The 13,236-nt window shown below is 47.7% G+C and overlaps 1 protein-coding gene across 2 annotated transcripts; it reads right to left on the bottom strand.

Annotated features, from left to right (window-relative positions):
* Positions 1–5,858: 5,858 nt before the first annotated feature.
* Positions 5,859–10,397, bottom strand: LOC100382361 (Chaperone protein dnaJ A6 chloroplastic). Of its 2 annotated transcripts, none has more exons than XM_008679330.2 (8): positions 10,248–10,397; positions 9,632–9,790; positions 9,406–9,544; positions 9,259–9,316; positions 8,920–8,962; positions 7,494–7,542; positions 7,319–7,399; positions 5,859–7,230 (listed from the first exon to the last, which is right to left on the bottom strand). In XM_008679330.2, the coding sequence occupies exons 2-8, from the start codon at positions 9,757–9,759 to the stop codon at positions 6,382–6,384; spliced, it is 1,347 nt and encodes a 448-aa protein (XP_008677552.1). In that variant the 5' UTR covers positions 9,760–9,790; positions 10,248–10,397; the 3' UTR covers positions 5,859–6,381. The 2 variants fall into 2 exon arrangements, with proteins under 2 accessions (XP_008677552.1, NP_001168577.1); NM_001175106.1 differs by having other exon boundaries at positions 5,985–7,230; positions 10,164–10,338.
* Positions 10,398–13,236: the final 2,839 nt, after the last annotated feature.

The raw sequence follows: 13,236 nt of genomic DNA on the forward strand, positions 1-13,236 counted from the left end.
CAGTAAAATCTGCGCGGCTGCTGCGCGCGTCCCCGGCCCCGACCACGAGTTCCGTTCCCGCGGCCCTAGAGGGGATACTCCTGGCGGCGAGGGGCCTCGCCAGCGGGGTGCTGGTTGGCGATGTTGTGCACCTGCTGCTGATTGTGGCCGTCCCGACCGGAGTCTGGCTGCGAAGGCCTCGTCCACGTGCGGCTGGACTGTGAAGTGTCTTTGGGTTTCCTCTGAGACTCGACTTTGCGCTGGTGGAGCTCTTCGGATCTGGCATATTTTTCAAATAGCTGATACAACTCCTGGAGGTTCTTGGGCGGATCCCTGATGCAGTGGCTGTAAAGGACGCCGACCCGAAGGCCACTGATGGCATAGTGGATGGCGATTTGGTCATCGACCGAAGGCAGTTGTGACTTGAGGGTCAGAAACTTGCGGTAGTACTCCCGCAGAGTCTCTTTTTCCAGCTGCTTGCAGAGTGAAAGTTCGTCCAAGGCGTCGGTGTCTGGGCGGTACCCTTGGAAGTTGAGTAAGAATTTGTCCCGGAGACTTCTCCAGGAGTAGATGGACAACGGCGGCAACCTAGTGTACCAGGTGAGGGCTGGGCCTTCGAGGGCAATGATAAATGACTTGGCCATCGTGGCGTCGTCCCCTCCGGATGATGCAACGGCGACCTAATAGCTCATGATGTACTGTGCGGGGTCAGTGCTGCCGTTGTACTTGGGATAGGTCCCTGCCCTAAAGTTGGCGGGCCATGGTGACACCTGCAGGTGAGGCGCCAGGGGACTTCGCTCGTCAAGATAGTTGACGCCTTGGAATGCCGCGACGTGTGGGACGGCGTGTCCGCGCTGAGGGATGAATAGGTCTTTGATTTGTGCGTGCTGTTGGAGGGGTGGGCCGTGTTGCAGGCCGAGTTGGCCTTCACTCTGCATGAGGGCGATCTCTTGTTCAAGCTCCTGAGCCTTCTGCTCTTCGTCGCGTATCATCTGTCGCACCTTGGCTTATGCGGACACGCGTTAGCGCTTGGCCTCGAGGATCTCTTTTTGCTTCTGGAGGTTGCGGTTCTTAATGCGCAATGCGCGCAGTTGTAGCTGTTCTTCTGCCGAAACGCCGATGACTTCGCCGTCCTCGGTGGCGTCCGCGCCCTCTGGTGGAGCGAAGCCTGGGGGGAAGTTGTGGTTGTCCTCCAGAGCTGCAAGTGCGGAGACTGCCTTCGGGAGTGGGTTGCTCATTGCGCTGCCTCTTGCTGAGTGCGTCGTCTTCGCAGGCCTCTTGGTGGGTGGTGTCGACAAGGGCCTTGCCCTTTTTCTCGGCCAGCAGTGCTGCCTTCGCAGCCTCGTCAGCCTTCGAGGTAGATCTCTTGGGTGCCATCGCGGGTGGTTTTTTCGTAGCACGAACGGTGGGCGCCAAATGTTGGAACTTTCTCTCCCGAGCAAGTTGATTCAACGGGGGAGTGAGAACGATGTAAACAGGGTTTCAACTCGAGATGGTGATAGCTCTGTTCATCTCACCTCTCAAGGGCACTGTGCAGGGGGCATTTATAGGTATCTGAGTGCCCAGCGTCCTGAGTTAAGGACGCATGTGCCCTCAGGCGCCTAGGTTATCCCCGGAATATTCCTATAAAGCAGGGTTACAGACTCTAATTACAGGGAGACCTTTACAAATTAGGCCTGTAATGCGCAGCGGCCACGCAGGGCCGATCGCAATGGACCGGATCACACGTGGGCCTCCATGTTGGACGAGGCCGCGAGATAAGACGACCTTGTCACAGGTCTTCGCCCGGCGACGCGTGGGACGAAGGGTAAGTCTGCCAGTCGTCTTGTCTCCGTTGGTGCAGCGAGTTTGGCGAAGGCATCGAGCGAAGGGTGGTGTCTTCGCCTTCGCCCCAACAGTGGCATACCAGCAGGCCAGGAGGGATTACATCACGGGAGGTGTGGGGGCGCAGTCGGCGGCGACAATCACGACAACGTGGGGGAGTGTGCCCCGTTGCCGTGCGCGAAAGTCACTGCACCTCCCTTTTATGCAGGCATGGCGTTGAGGGAGGGGATGGGCGGCTGTCGCAGCGAGCATCGCGCGAGGGGCGGTCATCCGGGGCTCTCGCGACGAGAATTGCGCGATGCAGGACATGCGGGGGCACGGCGGAGGCTTCACCAAGAAGATGTGGACGCCCACGTTCATATCTTATAAAGTAGTAGGGATTAGAAGTTTAATGGCATATGTGAAAGCTTAAAAAGTTTAGTGGCACATATCAAAACTAGAAAATTGTAATGACACAGATATAATTAACCAAAAAAAAGTTGTAAAATGGTTGGGAAACGCCCCTACGATTTCCGGCCCATTTGTTTTCTCATTTGGGCCCATCTGAGTTCTAAAGGCCCTTCCCGGCGTTTAGCCTATTCAGGTAGCTTTCTCATTTTTATATTCAAAATATTTGAAATTTCAATACTATATATCTAGAAACTGAAATATTGCAAGAATAAGTACCTGACACCTCACAAATGGATGAATTGTAAACGTTTTTTTTTGCACCGGAGTCCCTAGGGGACCCTACAGGTGGGGTTACGGTAACTGTCATCGAGTGGAGGAGCGCCTAGGGATGATAATGGATCGTGATCTAAATGCTTCTTCACAAAATGATAAAACCTCTAAATAATTTGTAGTTAAAAAATAAATAGAAATAGTGTCCGATTCTAATCAGATCCGATCCTTAAACCTTATATTGTAAAGTTTAAAGCCTATTGTCACGCCTAGGAGCGATAGATCCTCCCTTTCCAGATTTAAAATGAACACGTGAGCATCATACTTTTTTTTAGCACCAGATATGTTCGCTTATTAAGTAGGATGGCTAGTATGTTTGTATTAGAAATTGTCATAGATGGATTGACTAGCCTGAGGAGGTGCAAGGTAAGATGTTGTAGGTTCAATCCCTCGGCACAATTTTCTTGTTTTCGCTTAGATTTTGCATGCTGATCTGCGGGTGTTGCACAATCTAAACGAGAAAAAAAATTCCATTTTGCTCGCATACCGTGTTCAGTAGGACAACTCGTACCTCGATCTGATTTTGCTCTCATTAGACCCCGCGATTGTACTATGTTGATTGAAGCTTAGCTCATGGTCTGTTACACTTGCAGGAAATCACTGGGTTAGTAAAACATGCATCCCTGGAAAACTGTTGCCCCATCACTAGAATCGATGGACACTGAGTGAACAAACTCTACCTTTGAATTCTGTTCTGGCTAAGAAATCTGAACCTTGTAATTTCAAGTGAGTGGACTTGTAAAATCAGTTGCTTTCTACCTCTGCATGCAGTGGCAAGTGAAGATAAACTATGCCAGGAATGATGGTTGGCGTTTTGCCTCAAGTATCTGTGACACATCGTCGTACTCCAAACTGAAGTGTAGCATGACATTGTATCTAGTTTATGATATTTGTATTGGCGTTAACTAACTGCCTGAGTGAAAAAAGAAAACGATCCCCACGAGCCAAAGTGGGCATAGGAATGTGGACAAAATACTCTTCATTTGCATAATTGCATTCTTGCAAGTTTGTGAGTCTCAAACAGTTTGGAATAAGTGGTTGTTTGCCGAGGGAAGAGCATACGATAAATCATATACTTGGATTGAAAATAGATATGAAATTTACATATGATCAGTAGGATATGGATATCACAAGAAGAACCACTTGTTCTTGGATTTGGTTTTGGTTTTGGCCATATCCTTCTTCCTCGCCATCTCCACCTGCAACCTCTCATCCTCGTCCTCGTCCTCGCTACTCACGCTGCTCTTCTCATCCTTCTCTTCCTCCTCCTCGTCGCCGTCAGCGCGCTTCGTCGCCTGGCCGCCGGAGCCTGCCGCAGCGACGTCGAGCCGCGCGGCATCCATGGCCCAGCGCATCACCTTGTCCACCTCGTCCGCCTCGTCCTCCGACGACTCCCCTCCCAGATCCTCCAGCCTCACCCTCGTGTCCTTCTCGGGCCCCGCCGCCCCCTTCAGCGCAGCGAACCGCGCCTCCAGCTCATCCATCCCTCCAAGGGCGGCTCCGGCTCCGGCCGGCTTCGGATTCGGCGCCGCCGCGCGGGACTTGAGCGCGTCGAAGCGCCGGGCGAGGTCGCTGTCCAGGGGATCGAGTTCCGCCGCGTCGAGCGAAGGAGGGCTGGAGGCCGAGGAGACGAGGTGGGAGTTCGCCTTGAGCTTCAGGAGCACCGCGTCCTGCGCCGCCCGGATAAGCGCCTCCACCTCCGCCTCCTCGCCGCCGGGGCCCGCCGCCTTCCGCCCGCCACCGCTGCTCATCGTGGTGGATTTTGGATCCCGTGCTGCTCGCTTTGCTCTCCTCCCTTCAACTCGGGCCACTTCCTGCGCTTATCGCTCCGATTAGAGGAGCCCAGTTACGGCCCATTAAAGCCCAGCCCGCGACTAAGCCTATTATTTTATATATTAATCAACTTTTATCACAGAACAGTTACTGTCCAATGCCACTGGGGGATGAAAAGTGCGACCGTATGGTCCTACGCTCCCGTGGCTGATGATCGCGTATGAGCCCCTGTTCTTCAGCTAAGTATAATCTGATGCCTGTCTCTGCGCAGCCCCGTGTTGTGGTCTGACGCTCTTCAAACATTTCTCTTATTTCATTTCTTTGTAACCTATACGCTTGGACTTGGACTTGTTGTAGATCTTTATTCTTTAACGAGTCTTCTTATGTCGATCATTTCGATCACTATTTTGTCTTTGTTCAAGTCCTTGCTTCATCCTTTAAACTATAACCAAAGATACTAACAAATAAGGTTAGTCTAAATATTTGTGTTCATTATGAAATAGCAAATCTCTATTATAAATGGGTTTTAATCGATTTTTTAATTAGGGTATACCTTCCCTTAGACGCTAACACCGTTTTTCCCACCGAGTTTTCTGACGGAGACTTCGGTGAGGCTTGTCACTTGTGCATGGCTTGTGCATTTCGTCATAATTGTTTAAGGGGAGTGTTGTAAAACATATGGACTATATCCTAGAAATTAAGGAGAAGGACCAATCTTAATTATGGTGATGTTTGGTTCACAAAATATAACGTAAATAGTAACGGTAATGATTCACACTTGATTATCAGTGGTAAAGTTTGAATATGACGATATCAGTTTCTAGTGTGGTATTTGATTACGGTTGGACTTGATCAAATATGATTTAACGTTATCGGTTACCTTTCACGAATATGTGAACCAAACAACACCTATAGTATATTTGTTACGTGTACTCTTACTAAACTCTTAAGCCTCCGTAGGGCTATATATGTGAGAGGTATATATTGTAATCATCAATATTTTGAGAAATGAAGAATAATCTCATTTCTCTTTTGTGTCTATATGTTCCACTTTTATCTACTATGTTGATTACGAGAGACAGGGACAAAAGGGTTCTAAGAGCTGATAACGTGTTTTATAAGACTAAGGATCTGTCTGATTCTTGACTAATTGTGTTATAGCTTACTTAAGGTTAGTGGTTAAATTTAAGAAAAACCTTAGGTACAAAAATTTAGCATATTATATTAAGTTAGGTAGCAAACCAAACAATAGCCCCGAGCAGACCTACCATTAGTCTGGCTGTTGCACTGAGACTAGGGAAGAAAACGGTTGAGATAAAATCTTATTCTGTCCCGCGTCGTTTTCTATATTTAACCCAACCAAAATCGTATTTTTGGACAAATTTTCGTCCTTTCCAACCGGATTTGTAATGCCTACTGTGCATGCGGATGCCTTTACGCATGTGCATGCAGAAAAAAAGCATTTGCGATTTTATTAAAAACATCATACAGGAACAAAATTAAATTAGAGTCCCAAGTAGTTGCAAACACAGAACAACCAGCTTCATGTCAACAGCTGCCTAGACCACAAAAATGCACCTGCTCTGCGCAGAGGCAGCTTCAAATCAACAGCTGCCCCTGCCAGGGGCAAATAAATGTATTGTTTAGATAACGAACTTGAAGAGCAAAACAATAAACCCCCGACGCATCACAAACCATAAAACTGCAGTCACATTTCCATGGTGCAGCTTACATATTCCATCAATGGTGCAGCATTTCTGCAAGAAATGTAAAAGTCTAAGCCTGATTCCACTACCAGAGATTTTGCCTAAGGCTCTCAAGAATACAAAAAGCCGTGTAACAAAAAATGGCTAATAAAGTCGTATATGTTAAGCTATTGCAAGACGTCCAGTGGTCACCGACTTGGTTTCCAATAGCTTAGAAACGAGGCCACAGATATGGCATGAGCATGACACGCTTCGCTCCAGTGTACCTCTTTAGTTCGTAGAAGTGTTGAACCACTACCAACTCTTTTCATCACTGCAATTTGCATCAAAATTGCCTGTGACCACAAGCATGGTGTCCTAAAAAGATTTGCTCAATAAATCAACTCCTGCTATTGGCTGTCTGAGCCTTGTTCAGGTTTGCAAGCTCCTCAACTAGCTTCTTCTCGTCGCTGCTCAGCCGTTTCGGGATCTCAACCTGTACGCGCACAAGCTGGTCTCCGCGAGCATTCGACTTCCCAAGAAGCGGAACACCTTTCTTGGCCATCACCAGAGTTGTGCCTGGCTGAGTCCCTGAAGGTATCTTGAGGTCAACCATTCCATCGACAGTGGGGACTTTGACGGTTGTCCCAAGGATTGCGTCGATGTAAGAAACCTTGCACGTGTAGAGAATGTTTGTCCCATCTCGCTTAAGAACAGGATCAGAGAGAACGTCAATGAAGACATAAAGGTCCCCAGGAGGGCCTCCTCTCCGGCCAGCATTACCCTCAGACCGAACCCTCAGCCTGCTTCCAGAATCCACTCCGGCAGGAACCTTTAGACTGATCCTCTTTGTCCTTCGCACTCGGCCATCGCCCGAACAGGTGTTGCAAGGCGTGGAGAATTCGCCGGTGCCACCACAGGTATTGCAGGTGGAGACTTGCTGGAATATTCCGAGTGGTGTTCTTGTGGAGGAGACCACCTGGCCCTGGCCTCCACAAGTTTTACATGTCGTTGCCTTTGTACCTGGCTTAGCACCACTTCCATCGCAGGTGTTACAGCCTTCCAATCTGGTTATCTCAATCTCTTTCTCCACACCAAACACCGCATCCTTGAAATTGAGTACCAGATTGTAGCTCTCATCATCACCTTGCATTGGTCTGTTACGGGCAGCACGACCGCCACCCATTCCACCCATCCCACCGAATCCTTCAAACAGGGACTCGAATAGATCAAACGGGTTTGAGTAATCCTGTAGGAAACAAAATTGACATGATTAGAACAAATCAAGGATCCTGCTGACCAAACTTCTGATATAGAAACCATAGAAGAACACTTACTCCTGTGCCCATGCCAGCACCTTTCAGACCTGCTTCTCCATATTTATCATAGATTGATCGCTTCTCATCATCAGACAAAACCTACAACATACATCCTTGCTATGTAAGCATAAATAAATGTGCATCCTACTACCAAAAAAGGAATTTGGAGCTAAGTATGAACAGTTGGCCCAACCTCATAAGCATTGCTGATTTCCTTGAACTTTTGTTCAGCACCAGGATCTCTAAAATAAACAATAAATAGGTACTTTCATTATTTGACTAACTAAATGGGAAATATGTGTAATGTACAAAACAAATATAAGAAGAATGTACAGCTGGCTATAAGAGCAACTCTAGTAAGTATTTACCAAGCAGATAAATTTGCTCTACGAGTAAAAAAAGAAACGATCTCCAACAGTTGCTGATATATAGGAAGCTAAAACTGTTTTGAATCTTGGGTGGGCCTATTTGTTTCTGCGACGCCAGCAGGTTCATGCGAAAGGCGAGCACCAGTCGCGCCGGCGGACGAAGCCTGTGCATGCCTTCGATTGGATCACGCCGTCCAGATGTCCGGATATATAGTTATAGGCATTGATAATTTGCTTTTGTTCAGTCAATACGTACGTACAGAGGATTAGAAGTGTAGAGGTACAAGTGCTACTTTCACTAGACACATCTAAACATAAAATAATTCAAATAGACAATCAGTGAAACCACCATTTGGATTAAAGCATCTTTGTTTAAAATGCACGATGCAGATGCATTTAACGTTCAATTGGAAGACACTTGGTCTTAATCCAACCATACAACACTAGTGTTCAACCTCACTATGGATACGGTCTGAAAATAATAGGAGATGAAAATCACTTTCTAACCATTGGAAGTACTATCAATTTGAGCTTACAAGTCATGTGCATCGAAAATGAATAAAATGCACAATAAAGTTTCTACAAAACTTCAGTGCTTTCTGGGGTGCCACGCTTTCTTGGGTGGGGCAACCGCTGGGGACAAGGGCCTGGCGGTGGAGCAGCAAAACCCAGCCGATGGGAGTCAGGCGGACGGGGACAGGCGGAGGCGTCGGGGAAGGGAAGGACAGGCACGACAGCGGGGATGGGGGCCAGGTGACAGGGACAAGGGCCTGGCGGAAGAGCACAAATCCTTGCCGACGAGAGCCAGCAGGTGGTGTCGGGGAGGAGGCCAGGCGGATGCGTCGGGGAAGGGAAGCCTAGGCCCCGCCGTCAGGGATGGAGACCAGGCGACAGGGACGAGATCCTAGGGGAGGCGGAATCTGGATGGAAGAGAAAAAAAATGGCGCGAGTGGGTTGTGGCGAGGCCAACGTGCCTGAACAAGGCGCCAAAACTAAAAAATGGTGCGACTGGGCTCTTCGGGAGTGGGAAACTAGTTGCTACATGTAGAGATCAAATTGGCTGGGATAGCAACTTAGTAAATTTACCAAGTTGATTTCAGGAGCTGTTGGAGAGGGGGTTTTATAAAAACTCTCCAAATTTCTTGTTTAGGGGATTCTTTAGGCGACTACTGGAGTTTCTCTAAGCATCCGAAAAGCAAAAGAATGGTGATGATAGTAGCTGAAAAGTGATTATTGCAATAGCCAACTTACTTGTTTACATCTGGATGATAGCTCCTAGCAAGCTTCCGATAGGCTGGAAAATAAAAGGATTCAGGACCATTTTGTTACAAGTGATATCATCATATCTTAAATCAGCATTGGTTTTATTTTTAAAAGTGCACTGTATTATTGGAGCAGCATTGAAGTGGGAGTATGGAAGATGGACTTTGAGTAAATCTGGGTTCTGACAAAGTGAAAAGTCGCAAGTTTTTGCATGGCATATTACATGACAACCACAACCAGATAAAATCAAGGTAATGAATTCCTCTAACACATAACGATCAAGTGGAAAACATCAACAGCATGATCAACTAAACAGAAGATACCAACCGCTCTTGATTTCAGATTTACTAGCATTTCTTGAGACACCAAGTACGTTATAGAAATCCTGTCATTTGATATTTAAATCCAAGTAAGAACGGAAGACATTTTGAAGCAATAATGTAAGCAAAACAGGAAGACAAAAGAATAGCTCACAGCTTCAGCTCTGACGACAAAACTTGAGCCCCTTTTCTGGCGAGATCTTGACGACGGTACATGGTTTATTTGTTCAGAAGAGGTCTGTGAATGCAAACTATAACTAGGTGATAGCAGGTGTTTACCTCTACCTCTTGAACTGCACAGAGACAGTAGAAACAAACTTAGTTTCCTAAAGTTAACTACATGGTACCTACCAAATACTATCCGAATTGTGCAGGCATACCTGGTTTTCGGTGCCAGGAACCTTGCATCGGCATAGGTAGCCCTTGCAACTGCAGGCGGCGAGGATAGCGGCCGAGGTTTTTCACCGAGTTGGGGAAGCAAGGCACCATTGAACTGTACTAGCGCCATGTAATGTATTGTTACACGTGTGTAACACCAGCTGAAATATGACGGGAGGCAGAGTCAAGAGCTTCGCTACATACATTAGGCATTCCAGGAATGCAGGTGACCAGGTGTCAGTTAGATCAGACGTTCTTGCATAACAAACTATCTACTAATGACGAGACATGAGTTGTAATTCAGAACCCAGAAACAGACGTGGTCTCATACTTTCATTGGAGAACCACGCCACAACGCAGGGGCCGACCCAGGCATGACATGTACCCGATAGTTTTTTTTGGCAAGGAATAGTAGGTATCATCCATGTGTGTACTCGTTGGTAAGGTCAGATCCGAATACAGGCAACTTATTACTATAGGGTTTGGGGCGCTCCTTTCCTAGCAGCGCGAGGGGAAGAGAGGAGCGGGGCGTACCTGGTGGGCACTCGTCGCCGGCGGAGGCGCGTAGGGAAGGGCGCGCGGGAGAGGAAAAGGGAGATGGGGAGAGGGTGAACGCACCGCGGGCAGCGGACCGCGACGCGCACTGGCGTCTGGATGGCGCGCGGAGGCGGCGCGCGGCGGGAGAGGCTGTGCAGGTGCGGGGGGAGGAGATGATGAGAGGGGAGGGCTGTTGAGTGGTGAGTGGTGAACCGGTTGGAGATCGAGGGTACTTTTGGAAGATCCGTCTCATTTCTTTTTTTTCTTTTATATCTTTATATACTATCTACTAGTTATATGTCCGTGCGTTGCCACGAGACAAGAGAGCGTGGGGAGCGGCGCATAGGCTACAAATATAATTTTTGTTTATTTCTAAACAGTAAGATATGTGTGGTGTGGTGGTTAGCCCCCAAATTTTTTGAGTAGAATGGTGTGGGTTCAAATGCTCGTTCTGCACTATTTTTCTGGGTGTGGGAAGGTGAAACCGTGGTAGCACCAGTGCCTACATTAGGTTCTTATTAGAGTAGTATAGATATAGATAGATTGTTTTCAACGTTTGCATACAAGATCAATGCAAAAATGGGAGGTTAGTTCGGATGGCATGTGTTCTGAAATAATTGATTACCCTTGTATTGGACATGCTATGCAATACATACAACACATTATGTTTGTAACTGAATGTACCTTTTGGTCCGATGTTGGAGTGTTGGGACAAAGAAAGGAAAGAAATGGTGACTATCAAAATCATTACGACATTAAGAAGTACATGGGTGCTGCAATGATAGAAATTGGCATGCTCGAGCAGCTTGCAAAATGTACCTCTTACCATAACCTCTTTCATTTTAACGATAATCACAAGAATTCAAGTGGTGGTACGTGGGCATTCCATTTTATTATGATAATATGTACATTTTGCAGCCTATATTATGAGAAAGAAGGATTTTGGCTTCTAAATATGACGTGATGATATCTTGATTAGGGAATGCAGAAAAAAAACAGGAGGGCATAATGATGTGCCTAATCTATAGAGTTGTCTACCATAACATATGTAGTTTCTATGTTAGAACTACGCATAAAGAAGCTTCCCATGTTCTATCTAGAAGGCTCTGGAGTTATTAAGGCCAGCTTTCAGTAGTAGGAGAGCAATAAAAAAGGGGGAGAGTGGAGACTGGTATCATGGTATGGATGCTTACTGCAACTGCCCTATTGTTGACTTCCACGACGGCGCACTTGGCCATCCTACTCGTTGTTGTTGCCGGCGTGGTACCCAACGTTGAGCTTCCTCTCCCTCCACAACTTGGTCCTCAACTGAGAAACAACTTGAAGGTCCATCATGGCAGATCCAATCTGCAAAGGCTCATGCTAAGATCCGTGTCCACGAGAGAGGGTGGGTGGGTGTGGCAGGAGGGGGTGGCATCGCGTGCGGTGGCGGGCATCACAACGTTGGGGGGAGAGGGGACGCGAGCGCTGATGGCGGGGTGAAGATCTCGTGCATGTCGTCGATGCGGGTGGAGCAGCAGTCGCGGGTGGGTTGGATATATCGTCCATGTCGCTGATGCGGGTAGAGCAACAGTCGCGGGTGGGTTGGAGATCCTGTCCATGTCATCAATGCGGGTGGAGCGGCGCTGAGGCGCGTGGATATGCTACCGTAGTTGGGTCGGAGGCGGAGGTGGGGGCAAGGCGGGGCATGGTCGGGTCTCTGCACCCGCGGGTGGGTAAGAATATCTTCTACGGTTCACTCTATAATTCTATATTTCTTCATCTATATCCTACTCACATACCACATCGGCGTTCTCTCTCCGTCTATATCTCTATTATGTACAACGGTTCACTCTAAATCAACCCTTATACCCCACCATACTATTATTATATACATTTCTCTTCAACTAACTCAACTACCAGTTTTTATTTGTTTTTATTTTCTACAGGACGTCGTCCACTGTTGCAAAAATTACGACCCGTGTATATTATTTTTAATAATTATTGATTGTATAATTATTATGTCTACTAATCGTTGCACTTTTTTTTGTTACACTACATGTAGCCGCAAGAATTTCTAAATAATAAATAAATCTCAAAATCTTCAACTTTCTCTTCGTTGGTAGGCTCCAGAAGTGAAAGTCGCCTAGAGGGGGGTGAATAGGGCGAATCTGAAATTTATAAACTTAAGCACAACTACAAGCCGGGTTAGTGAAAGGGAATTAGGCTTACACCTATTTCCTAATTGATTTTGGTGGTTGAATGGCCCAACACAAATAATGGGACTAACTAGTTTTGCTCTAGTCTATAAGTTATACAGGTGCCAAAAGTTCACACTTAGCCAATAAAAAGACCAAGAAAAGGGTTCAACAAAAAGAGCAAGGGACAACCGAAGTGTGCCCTGGTCTGGCGCACCGGACTGTCCGGTGTGCCACCGGACAGTGTCCGGTGCACCAGGGGACTCCAAGCTGAACTCTTCACCTTCGGGAATTCTCAGAGGTGCTTCGATATAATTCACCGGACTATCTGGTGCACCACCGGACAGTGTCCGGTGCCCCAGAGGAGAGCGACTCTGAACTCTCCAGCTTCGGGAATCCGCTCCGCTATAATTCACCGGACATGTCCGGTGCACACCGGACTGTTCGGTGAGCCAGCGGAGCAACGACGACTTCGCGCGCAACGGTCGACTGCAACGCATTAAATGCGCGCCTGCGCGCGCAGAGGACAGGGCACGCGCAGGTGGCACACCGGACAATCTACAGGACTTGTCCGGTGCGCCACCGGACAGCCAGGCGGGCCCACAAGTCAGAGTTCCAACGGTCGGAACCCAACGGCCTGGTGACGTGGCTGGCGCACCGGACACTGTCCAGTGGCGCACCGGACTGTCCGGTGCGCCATACGACAGCAGCCTCCACCAAACGGCTAGTTTGGTGGTTGGGGCTATAAATACCCCAACCACCCCCACATTCAAGTCATCCAAGTTTTCCACCTTCCAACTACTTACAAGAGCTCTAAGCATTCAATTCTAGACACACCTAAGTGATCAAATCATCTCCCAATTCCACAAAAGCTTTAGCGTTAAGTGAGAGAG

The sequence above is a fragment of the Zea mays genome, chromosome 4 (assembly GCF_902167145.1).
Source record: "Zea mays cultivar B73 chromosome 4, Zm-B73-REFERENCE-NAM-5.0, whole genome shotgun sequence".
In the NCBI taxonomy this organism is placed as follows: Eukaryota; Viridiplantae; Streptophyta; class Magnoliopsida; order Poales; family Poaceae; genus Zea; species Zea mays.

What these genes read in the sequence shown, in the direction of transcription:
- LOC100382361 (XM_008679330.2), bottom strand. Translation starts at nt 9,759, where the DNA reads ATGGCGCTAGTACAGTTCAATGGTGCCTTGCTTCCCCAACTCGGTGAA. An exon ending in TTCCTGGCACCGAAAACCAG is followed by an intron (nt 9,545 to 9,631) that starts GTATGCCTGCAC and finishes GTCTCTGTGCAG; the next exon opens with TTCAAGAGGTAGAGGTAAAC. An exon ending in TATCATCCAGATGTAAACAA is followed by an intron (nt 7,543 to 8,919) that starts GTAAGTTGGCTA and finishes TGTTTATTTTAG; the next exon opens with AGATCCTGGTGCTGAACAAA.